The sequence below is a fragment of the Vitis vinifera genome, chromosome 6 (genome assembly GCF_030704535.1).
Source record: "Vitis vinifera cultivar Pinot Noir 40024 chromosome 6, ASM3070453v1".
NCBI lineage: Eukaryota > Viridiplantae > Streptophyta > Magnoliopsida > Vitales > Vitaceae > Vitis > Vitis vinifera.
This window is the reverse complement of record NC_081810.1, coordinates 2,813,360-2,834,563: the sequence shown is the minus strand read 5'-3', so window position 1 is coordinate 2,834,563 and position 21,204 is coordinate 2,813,360. Positions and strand designations below refer to the sequence as shown.

Sequence of the window (21,204 nt, the reverse complement as noted above, 5' to 3'; positions counted from 1 at the left end):
TGCCCACTACCCAATATTTATATGCCCAAATTAGGGCACTACATAGGCAACTAGTAATTGCTCATCGGAGAAGTCATCATTTATGATAATTAACTTTTCTTTCTTCTCAAACTTGAAAGGTGATACATTATGCCTAAAGTTTAATGACATTTAACCGAAAAAAAAAAAAACCCAATGTTGGGGTTCAAACTTGTATATGTATTTACTCCTATTACAAAAATTTCGATTACATGCATGAATGACGTGCAATGCAATATTATACCAACACACTACTATGTCCAGAAAACCCAGCATATATAACTACTACTATAGCTGCCGACCGTAGTTGCCATTCATGTTTGAAGGCATCGGTGCAGCATCGTTGCCATAGTCAATCATCGGATATACATAATCAGTTGAATCGAACCCAGGGACGTTGCCAAAATCAGTACTATTCCCTGCATCAAAGCTGCTGTTGCCAATGGCGCCATTCATTATATCAAAGTTATCTAGACCCTGACCTCCAAATTCATTCCCAATATAGTGTATAGACTGATGAGGAGTGGGCAGTGGCATCAAGACACTAGGGTCCAGGATGGGGTATTGGGTGCTTTGCAGAGCAAAATGATCTGGTTCTTGTGGGGCTTGGAATATTTCAGTTCTAGGTTGTTGCTGTTGGGCTTGGAGAGGCATCTGGATGCTATTATAATAGTACTGCTCCTCATATGGATTATTGACCTCATTAGGATTAGGGTTAAGGTCAAGTCTCGGAATCTTAGAGCTTGATGAGCCTGATTCATCAAGCCTAGACGCATGCCGTGATCTTTTGTAGATCCTTTCGTCTGTCCTACAGACTCTGCACAGAACACAGTCATCCAACTGCAACAAAAACAAACAAACAAACAAACAAGAAACATTATGATACATATTAATCTGCACAAGTGTCTTAACATGCAATATAAAATAAATGAAAAGAGGACTTAATATATACCCTCATATCATTGGCACCACTTCTTCTTGGAGGCCCTGTAGGTTTAGCAACTGTGAATTCATGCATGATCCAGTTGGTTTTGACTCCGTTTTGAGGGCTTCCTCGGTAGAAGACTAAAGCTTTCCGATACCCCACCGTTCGATCCTCAAATTTGATCTCTTTTTCAGCTCCGGTGGCCTTCCAGTATCCTTCTCCAATTGACCTATTGGGACGTTGCCCATTCCGATATTTCCTTTCCCTTGGAGTGAAATAGAACCATTCATCATTCCCGGATGGCTCGTATCTCACTGAGTAAAATCAATCAAAATAAAAATCAATTGATCACATATGTCAATAATACTAAAGAGAAGTAAAACCCTAATTCAAAACATCTTTGCAAACCATTTAACTTCAATAGCCAAAAAGAAATGACCGCCCATGTTACATCTCATTCAATACTCATTCACGATATCATTATTAATTATAAGCAAAAGAGCACAAGTACTAAAGGATATATAAAGAAGCAATTGAACTTGAATATAGAAATAAGTAACCTGCAAGTTCATCAGGATCATAACCATAAAGATTGACTTCTATTATCTTGTTCGGTGGCAATGACTGATGATCAATCTTCTTCCTCAAGTAGAAAACTATAATCTCTGCATCTGTGGGATAAAATCTGTATCCTGGTGGTAAAGAATTAAGATAAAAAAGCTCTCCACCTTCGCTACTACTATTCTGCACTTCTGCTTTTCCCTCTACTGTTTGTAGACTTGCATCCTCACTAAGTTCTGAAAGATTCATTTTTTTTGAGATTGAGAGTGAGCCTGAGTTTGAGTTTTCTCCTCTTTCTGGTCTATTTCCCTGAGTTTTCTCTACTCTGTCGTCTCATTTTGGGAAAAATATAATACGTAGTACTACTATGATTTGAGGTCAAGGAGGAGTCTAATTTGAAACGTATTGCTGGTAAGTACAGATTTTTTTTTTCTTTTTGGTTATTTTTACGATTGGTTGGAATTCAGTTAATCAGATATGATGTGTATCTTGTTTTTTAAAATTAAAAATTTAAATTTTAATGAAAATTTAAATTAAGATTAATGCAATTAAAAAAAAACTAAAAAAAAAAGAAAAAGATAGAGGATAAGCACAAATTTTCATTAAAAATTTAAAATTTAAAAAGTAGTTAAACCACATGGATGTCCACTTTAAGTTATAGTTGGACTTGGAGTTGGAGTCAAATAAAAATAAGATAAGACGAAGTTAAAATGCCTACAAACACTTAATTTAATTTATTTTTTAAATTTATCATAAAACTGAAAAAAATAAAAATAAAAATAAAAAAAATAAAAAACTATATAAAAATAGGAAAGCTCTCTCTGAAATTCATAAACACACAGAGGGAGATGGTGGGTGGTACGCAAGTGCCTGTTGGTGGTTCTAGAATTCCAAAGCCAGAAGAAGAAAAAGAAGAAGAAATACGCATTCTGGATTACAGATTCAAGAACAAAGATGAGTTCCTGAATTCTATGCCTCCTGGCTACAGGTTCTCCCCTACTGATGAAGAGGCCATCTTATATTTCTTGAGGCCCAAGATTGAAAACAAGCCATTGCCCATTAACGGGATCATGGAAGTCAATATCTATCAGTATGATCCTGAGGATCTTACAGGTGAAATTTCTGAACTGTGATAATTTTTTTTTTTTTTTTTGTTCTACCATGCATATTCATATTTATATTCGCTTCTTTTCTTTTTCTTGATGCTTTGCTGTGATGATCTTGCAACATGATCAGAACTGGGTTTGTTTTCTTGTTTCTTGATGCTTGATGTGTCTCAGCGCTGTTTCCTCCATGCGGGAACCACAAAGATGGGATTGACCAATGGTTCTTCTTTACACCAAGAGACAGAAAGTATCCAAATGGGATGCGACCCAGCAGAAGGGCTGGCAAGGGATATTGGAAGGCCATTGGGGGTGATAAGGCTGTCAAATGCGAGAATCAAACCATTGGGTACAGAAAGGTGTTGGTTTTCTGCAGGGGAAATGCACCAAAGGGGGAGAAAACCAATTGGATCATGTATGAGTTTAGAGGCAAGGAACCCCCAAGAAGCCCTAGTGCAAATACCATGAGGGTATGAAGCCTTCTCATCTTTACGATTTTATACTATTATTCCCAAAACCTTCATTCATCTTTTAATAACTCTTCCTATTTGTATTTCAGTTGGACATTGTGTTAAGCAAAATTTATAAGCAACCTAACAAACCCCTTACAAGAAGATCATCAACCCATGTACCAGAGTCCGAGCCTGAGCCTCCTCAACCAGTGAAGGTTGAAGCTGGTGGAATGGAGCAAAATGGGGATCAAACAAGGCTTTTCACACAAGGCACAGGTCAGGAGCTGAACCAAATAATAAGTTATGCCGATCCATACGAGGAGCAGTGCTATTATAATAGCAGCCAGATGCCTCTCCAAACCCAACAGCCACAGCCCACAACTGAAATATTCCAAACCCCTCAAGAACATGATAATTTTGCTCTGCAAAGCAACACCCAATTCCCTATCCTGGACCCTAGTGTCTTCATGCCATTTCCCACTCTTCATCAGCCTATACACTCTATAGGGAATGAATTTGGAGGTCAGGGTCTAGATAACTTCGATATAATCAATGGCGCCTTTGGCAACAGCAGCTTTGATGCAGGGAATAATATTGATTTTGGCAATGTCCCTGACTTGGATGCATCTATTGTGTTCGGCAACGTCCCTGGGCTCGATTCAACTGATTATGGAAACCCGGGTTTATGTCCGATGTCTTCAAACATGAATGGCAACTACGGCCGGCAGCTATAGTAGTAGTTATATATGCTGGGTTTTCTGGACTTAGTAGTGTTGTTATATGAATGTTGGTATGGGATTATATTTGTCATTGATGTTATAGCAATTTATGACATATAGATTAAATACATATACAATTTTGAGCCCAAAAACTAAGTAATATCTTATGTATCTTCTACGTATATATATATCTTAAAGATTTATAAAATAGAAGGTTCATCATCAGCCATTCCCACCGAGCAACTCCACGTCAAGTAATAAACTATCAACTCCACGTCAAGAATTAAGATCAAGTGATTAAGCTGCTAGTAAAGAATTAAGATCAAGGAAGTGTCTAGTTTGAAATGGTAACTAACAGATTTTTTTTTTTTTTGGTTATTTTTATGATTGGTTTATCTTGTTATATATTTTTTAAATTTGTGCTTATCTAATATTTTTTCTTTCTTTTTATTTTTTAAAAATTTTATTTAATTGTATTGATCTTAATTTTCATAGAGAAATATTACCATGATTCAAAAAACTCTAAGGTTATGTTTGGTTCTCTGAAAAATGTGAGAGAAAGAAAATAGAGATAAAATGTAAAGGAAAATAAAAAATAGATTTAAACTAAATAATTCTTCTTTATTTTTCTCCACTATATAAATATTAAATAATTTAAAAACATATATATTTTTGACAAATTTTAATTATGTTTGATTTTCTTCTATATTTCTTATGATGAAACCAAATACAAAAATACCATTTTCCTAACCTTTTTTTTTCTTTCCTTAATACTTTTCGGAATCATACATAACCTAAGACAATATAAATTTAGTTATCTTATGATTAGTCTTGTTATAGATAATTGTGTAATTGGATGTTATTTTAAAAACATTTTTACTAAAAATAATTATAATAATTTTAAATTTTCTAATTAATTAAAAATCTAATTCTCTCTGTATTTCTTCAAAACTTAAAACTTAAAGTTTTTGCTTTTAGTGTTTGCTAAGCTCTTCTATGGCATAACATCATAATTTAATAGGAGATATAGAATAATAAATATAAGTAATTTCTATGATATAGAAATCCATTGAAAGAGTTCAAAGAAATCTACGCCATACCATGGTATATATTATACAAATGTACGCATCTTTTATGTAGATACAAGTTTCCATCTTCAATTTTATATCTACATATTATCTTTAAAATATTTTATCAAACGTAATTATGATATTTTAAAATTTTTAATTAACTAAAAATAACTTTATTTTTGTTTTTATAATAAGGTTTTTTAATTATAAAACATACTATAAACTTTTATAAGCTAAATAATTTTTTTTTAAATGTAAAGTATATAAATAATCTTTTTATTAAAAAAAATTGAAAATTTCCAAAAATTCATTCAAAGCAAGAATCATTTTAATTTGATAAGTTTGATAAATCTAATGTAAGGTACAAATTATTTCTTTTTATTTTTATTAATAAAAATTTACAGGAATTGATTGATGACGTGGAATATATATAACCGGAATCTGTTATCAGATTCAAAACTGTTTCTCCAAGAAAACAACCAACTCCTCTCACATTCTCTCGCTTTCTCTTATTTTCCCTCATTTTCTCTCACTTTCTTTTGAGAATTGAAGTTGGGTACGTATAACTTTGAAGAAAGATTCAACGTTTTGTTGTTGTTCTTCTTCTTCATCATCATCAATCAGGTATCCTTCTTTCTCTGTTAATCTCTCTCATGGAATTTAATTAAGGGGTGTTGTTTCAGAGAAGCCTTCATTTCTGATTCCACTTCCTTTTCTCTTTCTTTCTTGCTTTATCGGCATTGATATTGAAGAAGCTGATACTATGATTCACATGGATTAGGCATTTTGCTCAAGATTGCAATGTCGTCATCAACATCCGACGTATGGTTCTGTTGTGGGGATTGCGATAACAACCTTGTTCCTTTTAATGGTCTCGTTAAGGTATATGTATGTGTATCTATTTTTCTCTCTCCTTCTGTACATATACATGTGCATAGTTTTAGTTAAAGTTTATTGTCTCGTAGGAACTTGTTTCACATCGCAATAGCAAGAGTCGTTGGCTCCTCTTTCGCGACAATGCGTAAGATTTTGTTTCTTGTTAATTTCTGAATTTCTGTGTGTTAGGGTTGGAAACAAGACATAGAATTCGATTAATACATCTAATTGGCACATAGCTAATTGTGTACATAAAATCTATGGCAGTGGCTTGAATGTGAGGTTTGATGGAAGAAGGGCAATTACTGAAGCGCCAGCCAGTGTGACATCCATTCAGGTTAGAGATGCAGGTCGGAGCACTCAAACTGATATGGCAGATATCCACTGTGCTAATTGTGAAGGTCATGTTGGATGGAAAATAGTAAGGATTCGATGAAGGTCATGTGGATTTTGTGTTTTACTTTTATTATATATATGTACATTAAATAGCATTGGATGGTGATATACAGATTCGTGAGCGCAACAATCACCCAGTAGTCCATAAAGGCCAATTCATACTGCAGAGTTTTTATCAGGATAGCTGGGAGAGTCAGATATTCGCTCCATGCCATAAAACACAAGGAAGAAAACATGGCTGAAATTTCTGATTCTGTTTGTGTTCCTTGCTATCATGGCTGTACGTAGACAAGATTTGACATTCGTTTCTTTTCCCATAACCAAGTGATGCAACTCAAACTCAAAACCTGAAATGCAATACTAGATTTACTTCTCTTCCATTCAGTTTTCATTTTGGAACCAATGTGTCTCTGAAAGGAAAAAATATTCTCTACTTAGAAAAATAAATAAATTGAAAAACTCATCATTTTAACAAGAGACAAATCATCACTTCAATTAATTAAAAAGTAAATCTTTAAGTTAGCCAGTGTGTCTTAAAGAAAATTATATTCATTCATATTCATCATGGGGTTAATTTAACCACATCCTAAAGGCTTTATAATCATCCTGCATGTCTTTTTAATTAGTTTTAGAAGATTTTCAGATTCATTTATTTGACTGCAATGGACGGTAATTGTTAACTTCAAAAAGCACCAACGATTCTTTACTTTAATGCAAACTCTTAGAAGCATTTTAAGTTATAGTTGAAGGACTTGGAGTTGGAGTGTTAAAAGCCTACAAAGGACTTGGAGTTGGAGTCAAATAAAAATACTAAGATAAGATGGAGTTAAAAGGCTACTAAAACTCTATGTAATTTATCATAAAACAGAAAAATAAAAAAGAAAAAAAAACTATATAAAAATAGGAAACACCTCTTTGAGATGGACTTCATAAACACACAGAGGGAGATGGTGGGTAGTACGCAAGTGCCTGTTGGTGGCTTTAGAATTCCAAAGCTAGAAGAAGCAGAAGAAGAAATACGCATTCTGGATTATAGATTCAAAAACAAAGATGAGTTCCTGAATTCTATGCCTCCTGGCTACAAGTTCTCCCCTACTGATGAAGAGGTCATCTTGTATTACTTGAGGCCCAAGATTGAAAACAAGCCATTGCCCATTAACAGGATCGTGGAAGTTGATCTCTATCAGTATGATCCAGAGGATCTTACAGGTGAAATTTCTAAACTGTGATGATCTTGCAACATGATCAGAACTGTTTCGTTTTTTTTTTCTTTTTTCTATTCATATTCATATTTATATTCGCTTCTTTTCTTTTTCTTGATGCTTCCCTGTGATGATCTTGCAACATGATCAGAACTGGGTTTTTTTTTTTCTTGTTTCTTGATGGTTGATGTGTCTGAATTATCTGGCTGGTCTCATTCAGAGCTAGCAATAACTAGTCTTTCCTCTCCTTTCAAATATCATTCTCAGCGTTGTTTCCTCCATGCGGGAACTATAATGATGAGATTGCCGCATGGTTCTTCTTTACACCAAGAGACAGAAAGTATCCAAATGGGATGCGACCCAGCAGGAGGGCTGGCAAGGGATACTGGAAGGCCATTGGGGGTGATAAGGCTATCAAATGTGAGGATCAAACCATTGGGTACAGAAAGGTGTTGGTTTTCTGCAGGGGAAAGACACCAAAGGGGGAGAAAACCAATTGGATCATGTATGAGTTTAGAGGCAAGGAACCCCCAAGAAGCCCTAGTGCAAATACCATGAGGGTATGAAGCCTTTTCATCTTTACGGTTTTATACTATTATTCCCAAAACCTTCATTCATCTTTTGATAACTCTTCCTATTTGTATCAGTTGGACATTGTGTTAAGCAAAATTTATAAGCAACCTAACAAACCCCTTAGAAGAAGATCATCAACCCATGCACCAGAGCCCGAGCCTGAGCCTCCTCACCCTGTGAAGGTTGAATCTGGTGGAATGGAGCAAAATGGGGTCAAACAAGGCTTTTCACGCAAGGCACAGGTCAGGAGCTGAACCAAATAATAAGTTATGCTGATCCATATGAGGAGCAGTGCTAGCTATTATAATAGCAGCCAGATGCCTCTCCAAACCCAACAGCCACAGCCCAAAACTGAAATATTCCAAACCCCTCAAGAACAGGATAATTTTGCTCTGCAAAACAACACCCAATTCCCTATCCTGGACCCTAGTGTCTTCATGCCACTTCATCAGCCTATACACTCTATTGGTCAGGGTCTAGATTACTTCGATAGAATGAATGGCGCCATTGGCAACAGCAGCTTTGATGCAGGGAATAATATTGATTTTGGCAACGTCCCTGGGTTTGATTCAATTGATTATGGAAACCCGGGTATATGTCCGATGATTAATTATGGCAACGATGCTGTACCAATGTCTTCAAACATGAATGGCAACTACGACCGTCGTTTGCTGCATGGAAGAAACAATAATCGACAGCTATAGTAGTAGACTAGTAGTTATATATTGTGGGTTTTCTGGACTTAGTAGTGTTGTTATATATGAGTGTATTAGATGTTATTATAGGATTATATTTGTCATTAAAGTTTTAGCAATTTATGACATATAGATTAAATACATATACAATGCACAGTTTTTCAATGTGTTGTGAAATATTTAGTCATCAATCACAAAGATTTATAATGGTTTTCATTATTTGAACATATTTTTTATATTTTCTTTTTTTTTTTTAAATCGTGATCATTGTCACTCCTGAAAGTTTCAGTACTTTCAAAATTCAGTTAAATGATATTTGTGATTATCAATAAGAACAAAAGAAGGGTTTTCATGATCAGCAAATATTGATCAACTTTTGCCTAGAGGTTGATTCCACCATATGATTTTGGAGTTCAAGGTAGCTAGCAGAATGTTATGGGTTCTAGGGCTCAACATTCGTAGGTAGAACTTGAAGCTTATGATAATCTGTTTCTACTACAACCATCACAGTTACCCTTGTTTTTCTTTGGCTTCTAATGATGGATCTCAACTAGTATCAAATGTAATGATTGTTCAATGAACATGTGCTCATTCATGTGCCATTAAGTTTTAATATCATGTTTTCCTTGACGATTAGTACAAGACTAATTAGTATATAGTAGAGGGAAAGAGTTTTTTTTTTTTTTTTTTTGTAATATTTCATCATTATTTAGTATAAGACTGACACTTTGAGATGATCTACAATGGTCATTGGAGGGCTATGATCAGTCCCCTCATGCCCCGTGTGATAAGTAGGGTGCTGCTTGAGGAAGTGATTACACAAGAAGTGAAGCCCAAATATACCTCTCGAGTAAGATGTCAACTTTGATGCCACTTGTACAATTCAATTTTACATTATCATCCATCTAGCACTTCACCCTTTGTGAGCAACACCCATTTCCGCTGTTTAATAAGACTCCATCATTGATTCTCATGGACAATAAACTACTTATTTAGATAACGATAAGCCAATTGTTGAATCTCATATATACTACTCATAACCCTCCCAATCTTGGCAAGGTATCAAGAAAAATAACTAGTACTCAATTAGAAATTTGTCTTTTGTGTCAGATAAGGGCTTTGAAATTGATTAGTCTAAGGTAAAACTACTTGCCAACCTTCCACCCCTGGGATGGTGAGAGATGTGAGATCTTTTCTAGGACATGTGAGGTTTATAGGAGATTTATTTAAGGATTTAGTGGTATTGTTTGACCATTGTGCCCATTATTGACTAAAGATAATCTTTTTTTAGAAAACCAATGATTCCAAAAGGCATTTAAGAGGCTTAAGCCTTTGCTTGTCACCGCACCTATCATATATCCATCAAACTAGTATTGCTTGTACAAAGAAAGAATAAGAAGCCTCATGTGATTTTCTATTCTAATAAAGTCTGATATAGTAGCTAAATGAACTATTCCACAATGGAAAAGAGCTTATAGAAGTGTTGTTCACTTTGTATAAGTTTAATGCCTACCATATAGGTTCATTGATTATGGTGTTTAATACTTACAATTTAGCCTTGAAGTATTTGGTGGCTAACAAAAATGCCAAACACAGGTTGATTAGCTTAATCTTTTTTTATTGCAGGAGTTTCATTTGATCATTAAGCATATAAGTAGTTTTAAAGAAATGATTATTTTTATAAGAAAATAATGTATTGTCGTGGCCAAAAAAGGATGAAGGATTAGATTTCTAAATTGGGTTTTCGATGGCCCTTTTAATCAAATAACCCTAACAAGAATGTGTCAATTAACAAGTATAACCTCATCAATCTGCAGTATAACTATCATAATTCCCGATCCAAGAAAAACAAGCAACTCTCCCTCTGTCACATTCTCTTGCTGTCCCTCATTTTCTCCCTGTTAATTATAAATGATAGTTATATACACGTATACTGCTGATTAAGTCCTACTTGCTTATTAATTAACAGATTCTTGTTATATTTCCACGTCATCAATTCATTTTTTTCACGAACTGCATGAAAATATTTAAGATTATATTTTATACATTAATCTTGGTTGTCTGGATTAATTATCAAATTTACCAAATTAAAATGAAATAAATTGATGCTTGCTTCAAATGAATGAATTGGAATTTCTTTCTTTTAAAAAAAAAATTATAGATTATAACTGAAGTAAGTGTTTGATAAACCAACTTAATAACTTAAAATGACTTAATAAGTAGATTAAGTATGTTTGGTAAAATTACTTAATAATATGACTTAAAGTTAAAAGAATGTTTTAAGTAATAAGTAAAAACAATTAACTTATTTTTAAGTATGTATCTTTATTTTATTTTTTTATCATCATTTGCCCTAATTACCTCCACAATCTCTTTTGCTACTCCACGACCTCCATTATTAATCAACCTCATTTGCCCTACTTATAATTTATAAAGATAAATATGTCAATTAATTTGATGATTTAAAATAAATTTTAAGTTAATTTTATCAAACAACCTTAAAAATTAATTTAAGAATTAAGTAATATGTTTTAAGTAGATTACTTAAATATAATTTAATTTAAAGTCAATTTAAGTCATTAAATAATAAATATTAAGTTTTATCAAATTCAAAGAATGTAGACATAGATATTGTAACATTTTTTTCTTCTATATATGATGATCACAATGCACTGAAATTTTAGATTTGCTATGAGAAATGAAACAAACCTTAAATTTTAGATCATAATTGTGTTTACTTTTTGAAAATCGATATGGCAATGTATGAGTCACATAAAAACACATATGAATGACGCATTTTGAGTTTGAAAAACCTTGGAGCCGTCAGCCATGCCATAGATGGCATCTGATGCAAAGAAGAAACGAAGATCCAAACTCATTTACATTCACAATTTTTTTCATTCAGACAGCAAAGAATTCTACAGAAACCTACTAAAGTTGCAGAGTATGTTGTCATTGTTTCCGCAAGCTTAAAAGCAGAACCAGCCATCTATGGCATAGTGGAGCTTTTTTCCTTTAAAGAAGCACAGATCATCCGTCGGTCATAACTAGCAGCACGGCTTGGCCTGCGCGGATTACTGGGTGGACTCCATACCCGTGAACCTGTATCTGATATTCATCATATCCCTAAGATTAAAGCTTGCTAATGTATGAAGATAGAATAATTTGTAAGATGGGATTGATCGATAAATCCTTACTGGTGGCAATGTTCCATCAGTCCTTACTATTTTCCACCCAACAAAACTTTGGCATGAATTACAGTGGATATGACTCACGACCACTTCAGTTTGATGTAGATGCGTAGAAACTCGGTCTTGTACTCCTCCAAAGTTCACATTCCTACTGTTCATATAAACAATCAAAACCCAAAGAAGTGAGTATGTTTTAATCACAGAACCAATGAAAACCAATCAAGAAAATTAACTGGCTAAGAAGAATGCTTTAATTTCCTTCTTCTCAACCAGAGTGCCTTCAGAAATTTATGTGGTGACCTTGAACAAGAAAAAGCAGCACTCCTATACTTCTATGATGAGAAATAAGAACTTACACGTTATTGAAGAGTAAGCTGCGCACGGGGGAATCGTCTAATGGGTAAATATCCTAGGAAAAGTAGCAACGAAAGCATGAAATCTTGGGGGATAAAGTAGCCATATCAGTATAAATCACAGGTAAATCATTATAGGGAAAACAGCAAGTACCTCAATGAAATCATTCGGGCTGGCTAAGTCAGTATGGCAATTCGTACAAGTGAACATCTGAGCAAGAACTTCTTGATCTTGATCAAGAATATATTCAATAGCATTGTAAATCTCTTCAATATCGCTTTCTTGAATTTCTGGTGGGAGAGGGTGTCGGTTTTCGCGAATTTCTGGTGGAAGGTCAGCCTCGGGCATTTCCATTGGAACTAGAAAAAAATTGTTGAATGAGAGAAACCAGAAATACCTGCTAGTTTCTTGATTCGGGGCTAACAAATTGAGAAAGGAAGGATGATTAATGAGGCTTGCAGTTTGCACATACTTTGGAACTGGAGATTTGAAGTGAGAGAATACCTGATATTCATCAAGAAGAACAATTCTATTCCAGGTGAAGATGAGTTTCAGTTGGAGGACTATCACCATAAATTTTCCCAAGAAAGTAGAGGAACAGGAGAGAAAATGAGAGGGAGGGAGAGTTGGTTTTTTTTATTTTTTTATTTTTGAGAAAAACAGTTAGGAATCACCTGTTACATATACTGTGGATTGCTGTTGAGCATACTACATGAGTTGGTTATTTTTATTTTAATAAAGTAAGAGTTATTTTATGGAATAAAATTGTAGTTAGGAAAAAAATAAATTAAACAGCCATAAGTGGGTGCAACGATCATTCTTGTTAGTCTTAAATTTCGTTATTTTTTTTATCATGGTAATGTTTTTCAAGCAATTTCGATTGGGCCACTTCCATGAAAATTAAGATTAATACAATTAAATGAAATTTTTTTTTTAAAAAAAAAATATATATATATATATAAGATAAGCACAAATTTTCATTAAAAATTTTAAATTTTAAATTTTAAAAATAACAAAGCACATATTAACCGAATTCCATCCGATCATAATAAATAAATAAATAAAACCTGTAAGTTATTAACGGTACCCGTTCTTTTTAAATTAGACTCCTTGGTTTTTAACTCTTTACCACCAGGGTATAGATCTTGTCCTACGGGTGAAGAACTAATAGTTTCAATCTTGCTTGATGGTGGTGGTGGTAATGGTTGATGATTCCACTTTCCTTTTTTATTTTTTTTCCTTACATTTTCCTTCAAATTTTTTTAAAAAAAAACCATAATTTGATTTGGTATTTTTGGTATAATGCAACTTTCAAAAGAACCACTCTTCACCACATTTGAAGCTAGGCAACTCAATTATAATATAAAGAAATTGCGTAGAAATACTATCACTTGATTCTTCGCTAAGTTTTCAAGATATAAAGATGTTAAGTCTAACTACATCGACAAAATTCTCAATACTAGACAGGCAAGAACATTAATAAGGAGGTAATTAATAGATTTGTGTTAATTATACAATCTTAAGGTACATATATTTTGACAGATTTATATAGATTGGTGAGCATGATAATCACCTAATAATCCATGAAAGCTAATACATACTGTCAACTTATTGTGACTAATAGAATTGTGTTATGTTACCATATCTTGTAGTTAACCATTTATTATAATTTTTTACTATTAAAAAAAAGGTATAACTTAGTGTAAAATTAAATGACCCATAGTGTTATTAATAATCACCTTGGTACACCAAACTTCGCACATATATTGTCTTTAATGAATTTTAAGACCAAAGTAGTGGATAAAACCTACTTAGATAGGTAACATATTCAAAAGATTGAAAATGTAGTAGCTGTTTTATTAGAAAAGAAATGACCCCATAAGTCTCCTTATGAAAAAAGGTAGGGACACATTAGACACTTCCTCATTTGGTATACACCTTGTAAAAATCTTATCAAGGCAACATTTAAAGACATACGGATCATCTCATAGAAATTCCTAATTTTTAAAAAGAAACTTTTTCAATCTTTGGAACTTCATCGAGACATTGCCTACTACCAAATGGTTCACAATGTGCACAAATTCTACATGGGAAACTAGTAATTGCTCATCTGAGGAGTCAATTTATGAGTATTAACTCTTCTTTCTCCTCAAACCATCACCTTGAGATACGATCAACCAGCACATTATATTTCTTTATGCTTATTGATCAATTGAATTTCTTGTAACAAAAAGATCTACCGAATCAACCTATGCTTGGTATTTTTGTTAGCTAGAAATACTTCAAGGCTAAATGGTAGATATGAAACACCATAATCAGTGAACTTATATGATAGGGATTAAACTTATTCACATTCCAAGGAGCTCTTTTTCCATTGTGGAATAGTTCATACAGGTTTTATCTCAAACTTTATTAGCACAAAAGATCACATAGGCTTCTTGTCCCTTTTTGCCCAAGCATGGTTGCATATGGCTTAATTAATGCTAGTGTCAGCTCAAAAGGGCGACACTAGTCTGCCGGCTACATGATGGGTGCGGTTATAAGCAAAGGCTTAAGCCTCACAAATACCTCTCGGAATTCATTGATCCACTCAATAGGTTTATATTTAGCCAATAATTGGCACAATGGTCTAACTATACTACAATACTACTAAATCCTTGAATGAAACCTCTTGTAAACCCTACATCGCCTTAAAAGATCTCATATCTCTCACTGTCCTAGAGGTAAAAAGGTTGGCAATTACCTTGATTGGTTAGAAACTATTTTTTTCAATGCCCTTAGCTTACACAACTTGGCTTGAAACCATGCTCAAATTGACCATGCAATTGTTTGGATGGTCTTGAAAAGCATGGCACGATGAGCCATGCATCCCTATAATTTTATATGTTTCTCATGGACACATTCATTCCAAAATGCAAACTGAATGGAACAGTAGTAAAGCTATCACAATTTTTCACTCAACATTGGATAGAAGAATTCTATAGGAAAAGAAATGAATCCAATCAATTATAACACTTCTCAACAGCAGCATCCCATTCGGACTTGGTACCTACATCTACAGCCATGATAGGAAAACAAACAGAATCAGAAATCTGATTAATTGGTAGATCCATCTGCCATATTTTTGTCCATCCATTTTATAACTTGAGAGAAAGTCTGCCTCCCCCAAAAGAATTATGCAGTATGAATTGACCTTTATGGATTATTGGGTCATCGTTGTGCTCGTGAATCTGTAAATCACCAAAATATGTACCTTAAGATTATATATCCAAGGCTAACGTACATATATAAAACATAAAATCCACAACAAGGGAACGATGATTCTTACAATTTTCCACCCAACATGACCTTCACATTTAGAACAGTGGATATTGGCCACATCAGTATGAGATATCCGACCTTCATCTGTAACCTGAATGGACGTAATACTAGCTGGAGGTAGATTAATTGCCTTTCTTCCTTTAAACTTCACATTCAAGCCACTGCCATAAATTTTTTGTACACAATTAACTATGTGCCAAAGATGCATTAATTGAATATTATTTCTTGTTTCCAACCCTAACACATACAGAAATCCAGCAATTAATAAGAAACAAAGAGGTCCACATAAATATATGCATGTGTGACAATGGTGAAAATCCATAATCTTACGCGTTTTCACGAAAGAGGAGCCAACTACTTTCGCTATTGCATTGTGAAACAAGTTCCTACAAGAACAATAAGATATGTATGTTATTACTTTAACTAAAACTATGCACCTGTATACGTACAGAGGTATGCATACATATATATACCTTAACGAGACCATTAAAAGGAGCAAGCTTGTTATCACAATCCCCACAACAGAACCACTCGTAGGCTTCAGATGTTGGCGTAGACATTGCAATTTTGAACAAAATGCCTAATCAAAGTATCAGCTTCTTCAATATCAATGCTGATAAAGAAGGAAAGAAAGAAAGGGAGAGAGAAAGAGGGAAAGAAAAAAGGAAGTGAGTTGCAGATTCCAAATCCTATTCAATGAGCTGAAAAAGATACTTATCAGCTTTGAAATGATAAAAAAAAAAAGGTCTAATGTTTGAAAAGAAAATGCTAGCTCATTTCAGTTCTCCAGAGAAAGAAAGAGAAGGAAAGTGGAATCAGATACTCCAAGTGAAAGAGACTATCAGTTTCTTGAAGACTTCTCTGAATCAACGCCACTTAATTGAAACCAATTAGAGCAATTAACAAAGAAAGAAGGATACCTGATTCATGAAGAAGAAGTCCAACAACAAAACGTTGAATATCAAAGCAACTACTACTTCCAACACCTTCTTCAAAGCCTTACGAACCCAAATTCAATTCTTGAATGCAAGAAAGAAAGTGCCAGAAAACCAGGGAATACGAGGGAAAACGAGAGACAGCAAGAGAAAGAAGGATACCTGATTGATGATGATGAAGAAGAAGAACAAAACGTTGAATGTCAAAGCGATCAAGAGAATATGAGAGAGGGAGAGTAGGTTGTTTTTCTTGGAGAAGCAGTTGTGAATATGATTGGTATAATTATACTGCAGATTGAGAAGGTTACCTACTTAGTTACTAATTAACAGATTCTTGTTATATTTCCACGTCATCCATCAACTCTGTAATTTTTTTTTATTAATTTTAATGAAGAACATTGGTGTTTTATAACAAGATCACTAAAGCACTTATTTATTAATTTCATTAAATACAATAACTTCCCTATTAAGCATTATTTTATATACATTCAAAATTCATTTGGACCGTTCATATAGTGGATTCTTAAATAAAGTTGGTTATTTTTATTAATAATAATAATAATGGAATTTACATTTGTTAGAAATGTAACAAATGTATAATCTAGGACCTCCATTTGTGCCATATACATACATGTAGAGAAAACTGTCAAAATTTTAAACTAAAAGACTATTTGATGATTTAAAATTTTCTTAACTATTCATAAATATTTGGTGATGTTTTCCATCTCTCTATTTTTCTTTTCATTAAGTCATTAATTGTTTGTTAGTTACTCTGAACAAGTTATAAAGTTTAATGACATTCAACCGAAAAAAAAAGAAAGGAAAAAACCCAGTGTTGGGGGTTCAAACTTGTATATATGTATTTACTCCTATTACAAAAATTTCGATTACATGAATGACATGAAATGCAATATTCTACCAACATGTAATAATAACAACACTACTATGTCCAGAAAACCCAGCATATATAACTACTACTATAGCTGCCGGCCGTAGTTGCCATTCATGTTTGAAGGCATCGGTGCAGCATCGTTGCCATAATCAATCATCGGATATACATAATCAGTTGAATCGAACCCAGGGACGTTGCCAAAATCATTACTATTCCCTGCATCAAAGCTGCTGTTGCCAATGGCGCCATTCATTATATCAAAGTTATCTAGACCCTGACCTCCAAATTCGTTCCCAATATAGTGTATAGACTGATGAGGAGTGGGCAGTGGCATCAAGACACTAGGGTCCAGGATGGGGTATTGGGTGTTGCTTTGCAGAGCAAAATGATCTGGTTCTTGAGGGGCTTGGAATATTTCAGTTCTAGGTTGTTGCTGTTGGGCTTGGAGAGGCATCTGGATGCTATTATAATAGTACTGCTCCTCATATGGATTATTGACCCCATTAGGATTAGGGTTAAGGTCAAGTCTCGGAATCTTAGAGCCTGATGGGCCTGATTCATCAAGCCTAGACGCATGCCGTGATCTTTTGTAGATCCTTTCGTCTGTTCTATAGACTCTGCATAGAACACAGTCATCCAACTGCAACAAAAACAAACAAACAAGAAACATTATGATACATATTAATCTGCACAAGTGTCTTAACATACAATATAAAATAAATGAAAAGAGGACATAATATATACCCTCATATCATTGACACCACTTCTTCTTGGAGGCCCTGGAGGTTTAGCAACTGTGAATTCATGCATGATCCAGTTGGTTTTGACTCCGTTTTGAGCACTTCCTCGGTAGAAGACTAAAGCCTTCCGATACCCCACCGTTCGATCCTCAAATTTGATCTCTTTATCAGCTCCGGTGGCCTTCCAGTATCCTTCTCCAATTGACCTATTGGGACGTTGCCCATTCCGATATTTCCTTTCCCTTGGAGTGAAATAGAACCATTCATCATTCCCGGATGGCTCGTATCTCGCTGAGTAACATCAATCAAAATAAAAATCAATTCACATATGCCAATAATACTAAAGAGAAGTAAAACCCTACTAAAACCCTAATTCAAAACATCTTTGCAAACCATTTAAACTTCAATAGCCAAAAAGAAATGACAGCCCATGTTACATCTCATTCAATACTCATTCACGAGATCATTAATTATTAGCAAAAGAGCAAAAGTACTAAATAATATATAAACAAGCAATTGAACTTGAATATAGAAATAAGTAACCTGCAAGTTCATCAGGATCATAACCATAAAGATTGACTTCTATTATCTTGTTGGGTGGCAATGACTGATGATCAATCTTCTTCCTCAAGTAGAAAACTATAATCTCTGCATCTGTGGGATTAAATCTGTATCCTGGTGGTAAAGAATTAAGATCAAAAAGCTCTCCACCTTTACTACTACTATTCTGCACTTCTTCTGCTTTTCCCTCTACTGTTTGTAGACTTGCATCCTCACTAAGCTCTGAAAGATTCATTTTTTTTTTTTTTTTGAGATTGAGAGTAAGCCTGAGTTTGAGTTTTCTCCTCTTTCTGGTCTATTTCCCTGAGTTTTCTCTACTCTGTCGTCTCCTTTTGGGAAAATCCCAAATATACTACGTACTACTATGATTTGAGGTCAAGGAGTCGTCTAATTTGAAACGGATTGCTGGTAAGTAACAGAATATTTTTCTTTTAGGTTATTTTTATGATTGGTTGGAATTCAGTTAATCAGATATGATGTGTATCTTGTTTTTTTTTTTTTTTTTAAATTTTAAATTTTAATGAAAATTTGTGCTTATCTTATGTATTTTCTTTCATTTTACTTTTTTGTTTTAAATTTCATTTAATTGGTTGAGAAACATTACCCTAATCCAAAACAACTTTTAAACTGGCCTCATCAAATAATAATCTTTATGTATATTAAATATTATATATATAGTTTTTAAATTATGGAAATATATTTCATTACTTATAATATCCTATATTTAATCAAATATAAGATAAGATAAGTGATAAGATAATTTATCATATTTATCATCAATTGGATATAATATAATATCTTATTTCTTATCCTATCTCTCTTATTATTGCCGATCAATCAAATATAGTCGAAGATGATATTTGTTTTTTAATTGAATAAAAAAAAATCAAAATCAGCCAAAAAAAAAAAAAAAAACAAACAAACAAACAAACACCACCTAAGAATATCTAGGTATACAAAACACAATCACAATTAGAACAGTGGATATCGGCCATATCAGTTTGTGTCGTCTGACCTTTATCTTTAACCTAAATGGATCAATGTAACGCTAGCTGGAGCTTGACTGATTGCTTCAAGCTTCACAGCCACTGGGTGGTCTCTTCATACCGGTGAACCTGTATGTGATATTCATCATATCCATATATTTTATGTACACAGAGAAACGCAGCAATTAACAAGAAACAAAGAGGTATACATAAATATATGTATATGTAACCAGTGTCAAAATCCAAAATCTTACGCGTTTTCACCAAAGAGGAGCCAACTACTTTCGTTATTACCATATGATATACGAGACCATTAAAAGGAGCAAGTCGCAATCCCCACAACAGAACCACACGTCGGCTTCGGATGTTGATGAATACATTGTAATTTTGAACAAGATGCCTAATCGAAGTAAATTAAAGTGTCAGCTTCTTCAATATCAGTACTGAGAAAAGCAAGAAAGAAAGAGAGAAAGAAGGAAAGAAAGAACCAAAGAAGAGTAAAGGAAGTGGAATCAGAAACTCTAACTGAAAGAGACTATCAGTTTCTTGAAGACTTCTCTGAAACAACTCCCCTTAGTTGAAATCAGTGAGAGACATTAACAAAGAAAGAAGGATACCTGATTGATGAAGAAGAAGTCCAACAACAAAACGTTGAATGTCAAAGCAACTACTACTTCCAACACCTTCTTCAAAGCTCTACGAACCCAACTTCAATTCTCGAAAGCAAGAAAGAAAGTGACAACCAGGTAAAACGAGGGAAACTTCCATTCTCGAAAGCAAGAAAGAAAGTGACACAACCAGGTAAAACGAGGGAAAATGAAAGAAAGCAAGACAAAGGGAGTGAGGTAGTGTTGGTTGTTTTATTAAATTTAATCAAGAACATTGGTGTTTTGTAACTAGATCACTAAAGCATTTATTTATTAATTTCAATAAATATAATAATTCCCCTATTAAGCATTATTTTTTATACATTCAAAATTCTTGGACCTTTCATATAGTGAATTCTTAAATAAAATTAGTTATTTTTAATAATAATAGTAATGAATTCTTAAATAAAGTTAGTTATTTTTAATAATAATAATAATGTAATTTATAGTTTTTAAATTGTTAGAAAATTTTCTAGTCTTTAAATATTTTTCAAAAAAAAATAAAAAATAAAAAATTGTAGCTTCTTAATTAAAATCTCAAATCACTATTTCTACAATATCATTTTCATGTAAAACATTCATAATTATAATTATTATTTGATAAATCATTTCCAATTTAATGTTTGTAACTAATAAATACCATTAACACCATCGTAATAAAAAAAGGAAATTTTCAAAGTGTACGATTTAATTAAAATATTATTATTTTTATTGAAGTGAACTTGTTTAGATGTGTTACCTAATACCATAAAGGGTTAGCTTGGTATTAATGCAGCTTTTTAGAAGAATCACTAGTCGCTATATTAGAAGGCAACTTAATTATAATATAATGAAATTGGGTATTAGAGAAATGCTATTAATTTATTTTTCTCTATATTTTGAAAATATTAATAGAGAGGTAACTAACACAGTCGTGTTAATTATATAATCTTAAGGATATTAGGCCCTTCCTCATTTGATATGCACGTTGTAATAATCTTATCAAGG

General features: G+C 33.4%; 6 protein-coding genes across 11 annotated transcripts; 2 read left to right on the top strand and 4 right to left on the bottom strand.

Moving 5' to 3' along the window:
* Window positions 1–306: 306 nt before the first annotated feature.
* LOC104879625 (NAC domain-containing protein 2) lies at window positions 307–1,753 on the bottom strand. The gene is made up of 3 exons (XM_010653157.1): window positions 1,504–1,753; window positions 971–1,257; window positions 307–858 (listed from the first exon to the last, which is right to left on the bottom strand). Exons 1-3 carry the CDS (start codon window positions 1,751–1,753, stop codon window positions 307–309), a joined length of 1,089 nt encoding a protein of 362 aa, XP_010651459.1.
* A 546-nt stretch (window positions 1,754–2,299) lies between these two features.
* On the top strand, window positions 2,300–3,930 carry LOC109122773 (NAC domain-containing protein 1). The gene is made up of 3 exons (XM_019220490.2): window positions 2,300–2,617; window positions 2,785–3,077; window positions 3,167–3,930. The coding sequence occupies exons 1-3, from the start codon at window positions 2,353–2,355 to the stop codon at window positions 3,791–3,793; spliced, it is 1,185 nt and encodes a 394-aa protein (XP_019076035.1). The 5' UTR covers window positions 2,300–2,352; the 3' UTR covers window positions 3,794–3,930.
* Window positions 3,931–5,255: 1,325 nt separating this feature from the next.
* On the top strand, window positions 5,256–8,736 carry LOC104879580 (NAC domain-containing protein 2). Of its 4 annotated transcripts, none has more exons than XM_010652923.3 (7): window positions 5,256–5,472; window positions 5,630–5,730; window positions 5,814–5,869; window positions 5,992–6,145; window positions 6,234–7,329; window positions 7,590–7,882; window positions 7,970–8,736. In XM_010652923.3, the coding sequence occupies exons 5-7, from the start codon at window positions 7,041–7,043 to the stop codon at window positions 8,147–8,149; spliced, it is 762 nt and encodes a 253-aa protein (XP_010651225.2). In that variant the 5' UTR covers window positions 5,256–5,472; window positions 5,630–5,730; window positions 5,814–5,869; window positions 5,992–6,145; window positions 6,234–7,040; the 3' UTR covers window positions 8,150–8,736. The 4 variants fall into 4 exon arrangements, with proteins under 4 accessions (XP_010651225.2, XP_059593233.1, XP_019076046.2 ...); XM_059737250.1 differs by having other exon boundaries at window positions 6,214–7,329; XM_019220501.2 differs by having other exon boundaries at window positions 5,630–5,736.
* Window positions 8,737–11,456: 2,720 nt separating this feature from the next.
* Window positions 11,457–12,876, bottom strand: LOC109122779 (uncharacterized). 3 transcript variants are annotated; one of them, XM_059737249.1, is made up of 5 exons: window positions 12,640–12,869; window positions 12,289–12,554; window positions 12,138–12,190; window positions 11,788–11,932; window positions 11,457–11,692 (listed from the first exon to the last, which is right to left on the bottom strand). In XM_059737249.1, the coding sequence occupies exons 2-5, from the start codon at window positions 12,487–12,489 to the stop codon at window positions 11,621–11,623; spliced, it is 471 nt and encodes a 156-aa protein (XP_059593232.1). In that variant the 5' UTR covers window positions 12,490–12,554; window positions 12,640–12,869; the 3' UTR covers window positions 11,457–11,620. The 3 variants fall into 3 exon arrangements, with proteins under 3 accessions (XP_059593232.1, XP_019076050.1, XP_059593231.1); XM_019220505.2 differs by having other exon boundaries at window positions 11,457–11,698; window positions 12,640–12,864; XM_059737248.1 differs by having other exon boundaries at window positions 11,457–11,932; window positions 12,640–12,876.
* A 2,185-nt stretch (window positions 12,877–15,061) lies between these two features.
* LOC109122776 (uncharacterized) lies at window positions 15,062–20,259 on the bottom strand. The gene is made up of 5 exons (XM_059737247.1): window positions 20,188–20,259; window positions 15,930–16,036; window positions 15,787–15,842; window positions 15,464–15,617; window positions 15,062–15,365 (listed from the first exon to the last, which is right to left on the bottom strand). Exons 2-5 carry the CDS (start codon window positions 16,014–16,016, stop codon window positions 15,273–15,275), a joined length of 390 nt encoding a protein of 129 aa, XP_059593230.1. The 5' UTR covers window positions 16,017–16,036; window positions 20,188–20,259; the 3' UTR covers window positions 15,062–15,272.
* LOC104879626 (NAC domain-containing protein 2) lies at window positions 17,206–18,819 on the bottom strand. The gene is made up of 3 exons (XM_059737245.1): window positions 18,567–18,819; window positions 18,028–18,323; window positions 17,206–17,923 (listed from the first exon to the last, which is right to left on the bottom strand). The coding sequence occupies exons 1-3, from the start codon at window positions 18,817–18,819 to the stop codon at window positions 17,369–17,371; spliced, it is 1,104 nt and encodes a 367-aa protein (XP_059593228.1). The 3' UTR covers window positions 17,206–17,368.
* Window positions 20,260–21,204: the final 945 nt, after the last annotated feature.

Bases quoted from the DNA above. Each gene is read 5' to 3' on its own strand.
- LOC104879625 (XM_010653157.1), bottom strand. From the start codon at position 1,753: ATGAATCTTTCAGAACTTAGTGAGGATGCAAGTCTACAAACAGTAGAG. The intron at 1,258-1,503 runs GTTACTTATTTC...GATTTTACTCAG, and splicing joins TGATCCTGATGAACTTGCAG to TGAGATACGAGCCATCCGGG. The intron at 859-970 runs GTATATATTAAG...TTTTTGTTGCAG, and splicing joins GTGGTGCCAATGATATGAGG to TTGGATGACTGTGTTCTGTG.
- LOC109122773 (XM_019220490.2), top strand. From the start codon at position 2,353: ATGGTGGGTGGTACGCAAGTGCCTGTTGGTGGTTCTAGAATTCCAAAG. The intron at 2,618-2,784 runs GTGAAATTTCTG...GATGTGTCTCAG, and splicing joins TGATCCTGAGGATCTTACAG to CGCTGTTTCCTCCATGCGGG. The intron at 3,078-3,166 runs GTATGAAGCCTT...TTTGTATTTCAG, and splicing joins CTAGTGCAAATACCATGAGG to TTGGACATTGTGTTAAGCAA.
- LOC104879580 (XM_010652923.3), top strand. From the start codon at position 7,041: ATGGACTTCATAAACACACAGAGGGAGATGGTGGGTAGTACGCAAGTG. The intron at 7,330-7,589 runs GTGAAATTTCTA...TATCATTCTCAG, and splicing joins TGATCCAGAGGATCTTACAG to CGTTGTTTCCTCCATGCGGG. The intron at 7,883-7,969 runs GTATGAAGCCTT...TATTTGTATCAG, and splicing joins CTAGTGCAAATACCATGAGG to TTGGACATTGTGTTAAGCAA.
- LOC109122779 (XM_059737248.1), bottom strand. From the start codon at position 12,489: ATGGAAATGCCCGAGGCTGACCTTCCACCAGAAATTCGCGAAAACCGA. The intron at 12,191-12,288 runs GTACTTGCTGTT...TACTTTTCCTAG, and splicing joins GCCCGAATGATTTCATTGAG to GATATTTACCCATTAGACGA. The intron at 11,933-12,137 runs GTAAGTTCTTAT...TTATATGAACAG, and splicing joins AGCTTACTCTTCAATAACGT to TAGGAATGTGAACTTTGGAG.
- LOC109122776 (XM_059737247.1), bottom strand. From the start codon at position 16,016: ATGTCTACGCCAACATCTGAAGCCTACGAGTGGTTCTGTTGTGGGGAT. The intron at 15,843-15,929 runs GTATATATATGT...TTGTTCTTGTAG, and splicing joins CTTTTAATGGTCTCGTTAAG to GAACTTGTTTCACAATGCAA. The intron at 15,366-15,463 runs GTAAGAATCATC...GGTGATTTACAG, and splicing joins GTCATGTTGGGTGGAAAATT to ATTCACGAGCACAACGATGA.
- LOC104879626 (XM_059737245.1), bottom strand. From the start codon at position 18,819: ATGAATCTTTCAGAGCTTAGTGAGGATGCAAGTCTACAAACAGTAGAG. The intron at 18,324-18,566 runs GTTACTTATTTC...ATTTTGATTGAT, and splicing joins TGATCCTGATGAACTTGCAG to GTTACTCAGCGAGATACGAG. The intron at 17,924-18,027 runs GTATATATTATG...TTTTTGTTGCAG, and splicing joins GTGGTGTCAATGATATGAGG to TTGGATGACTGTGTTCTATG.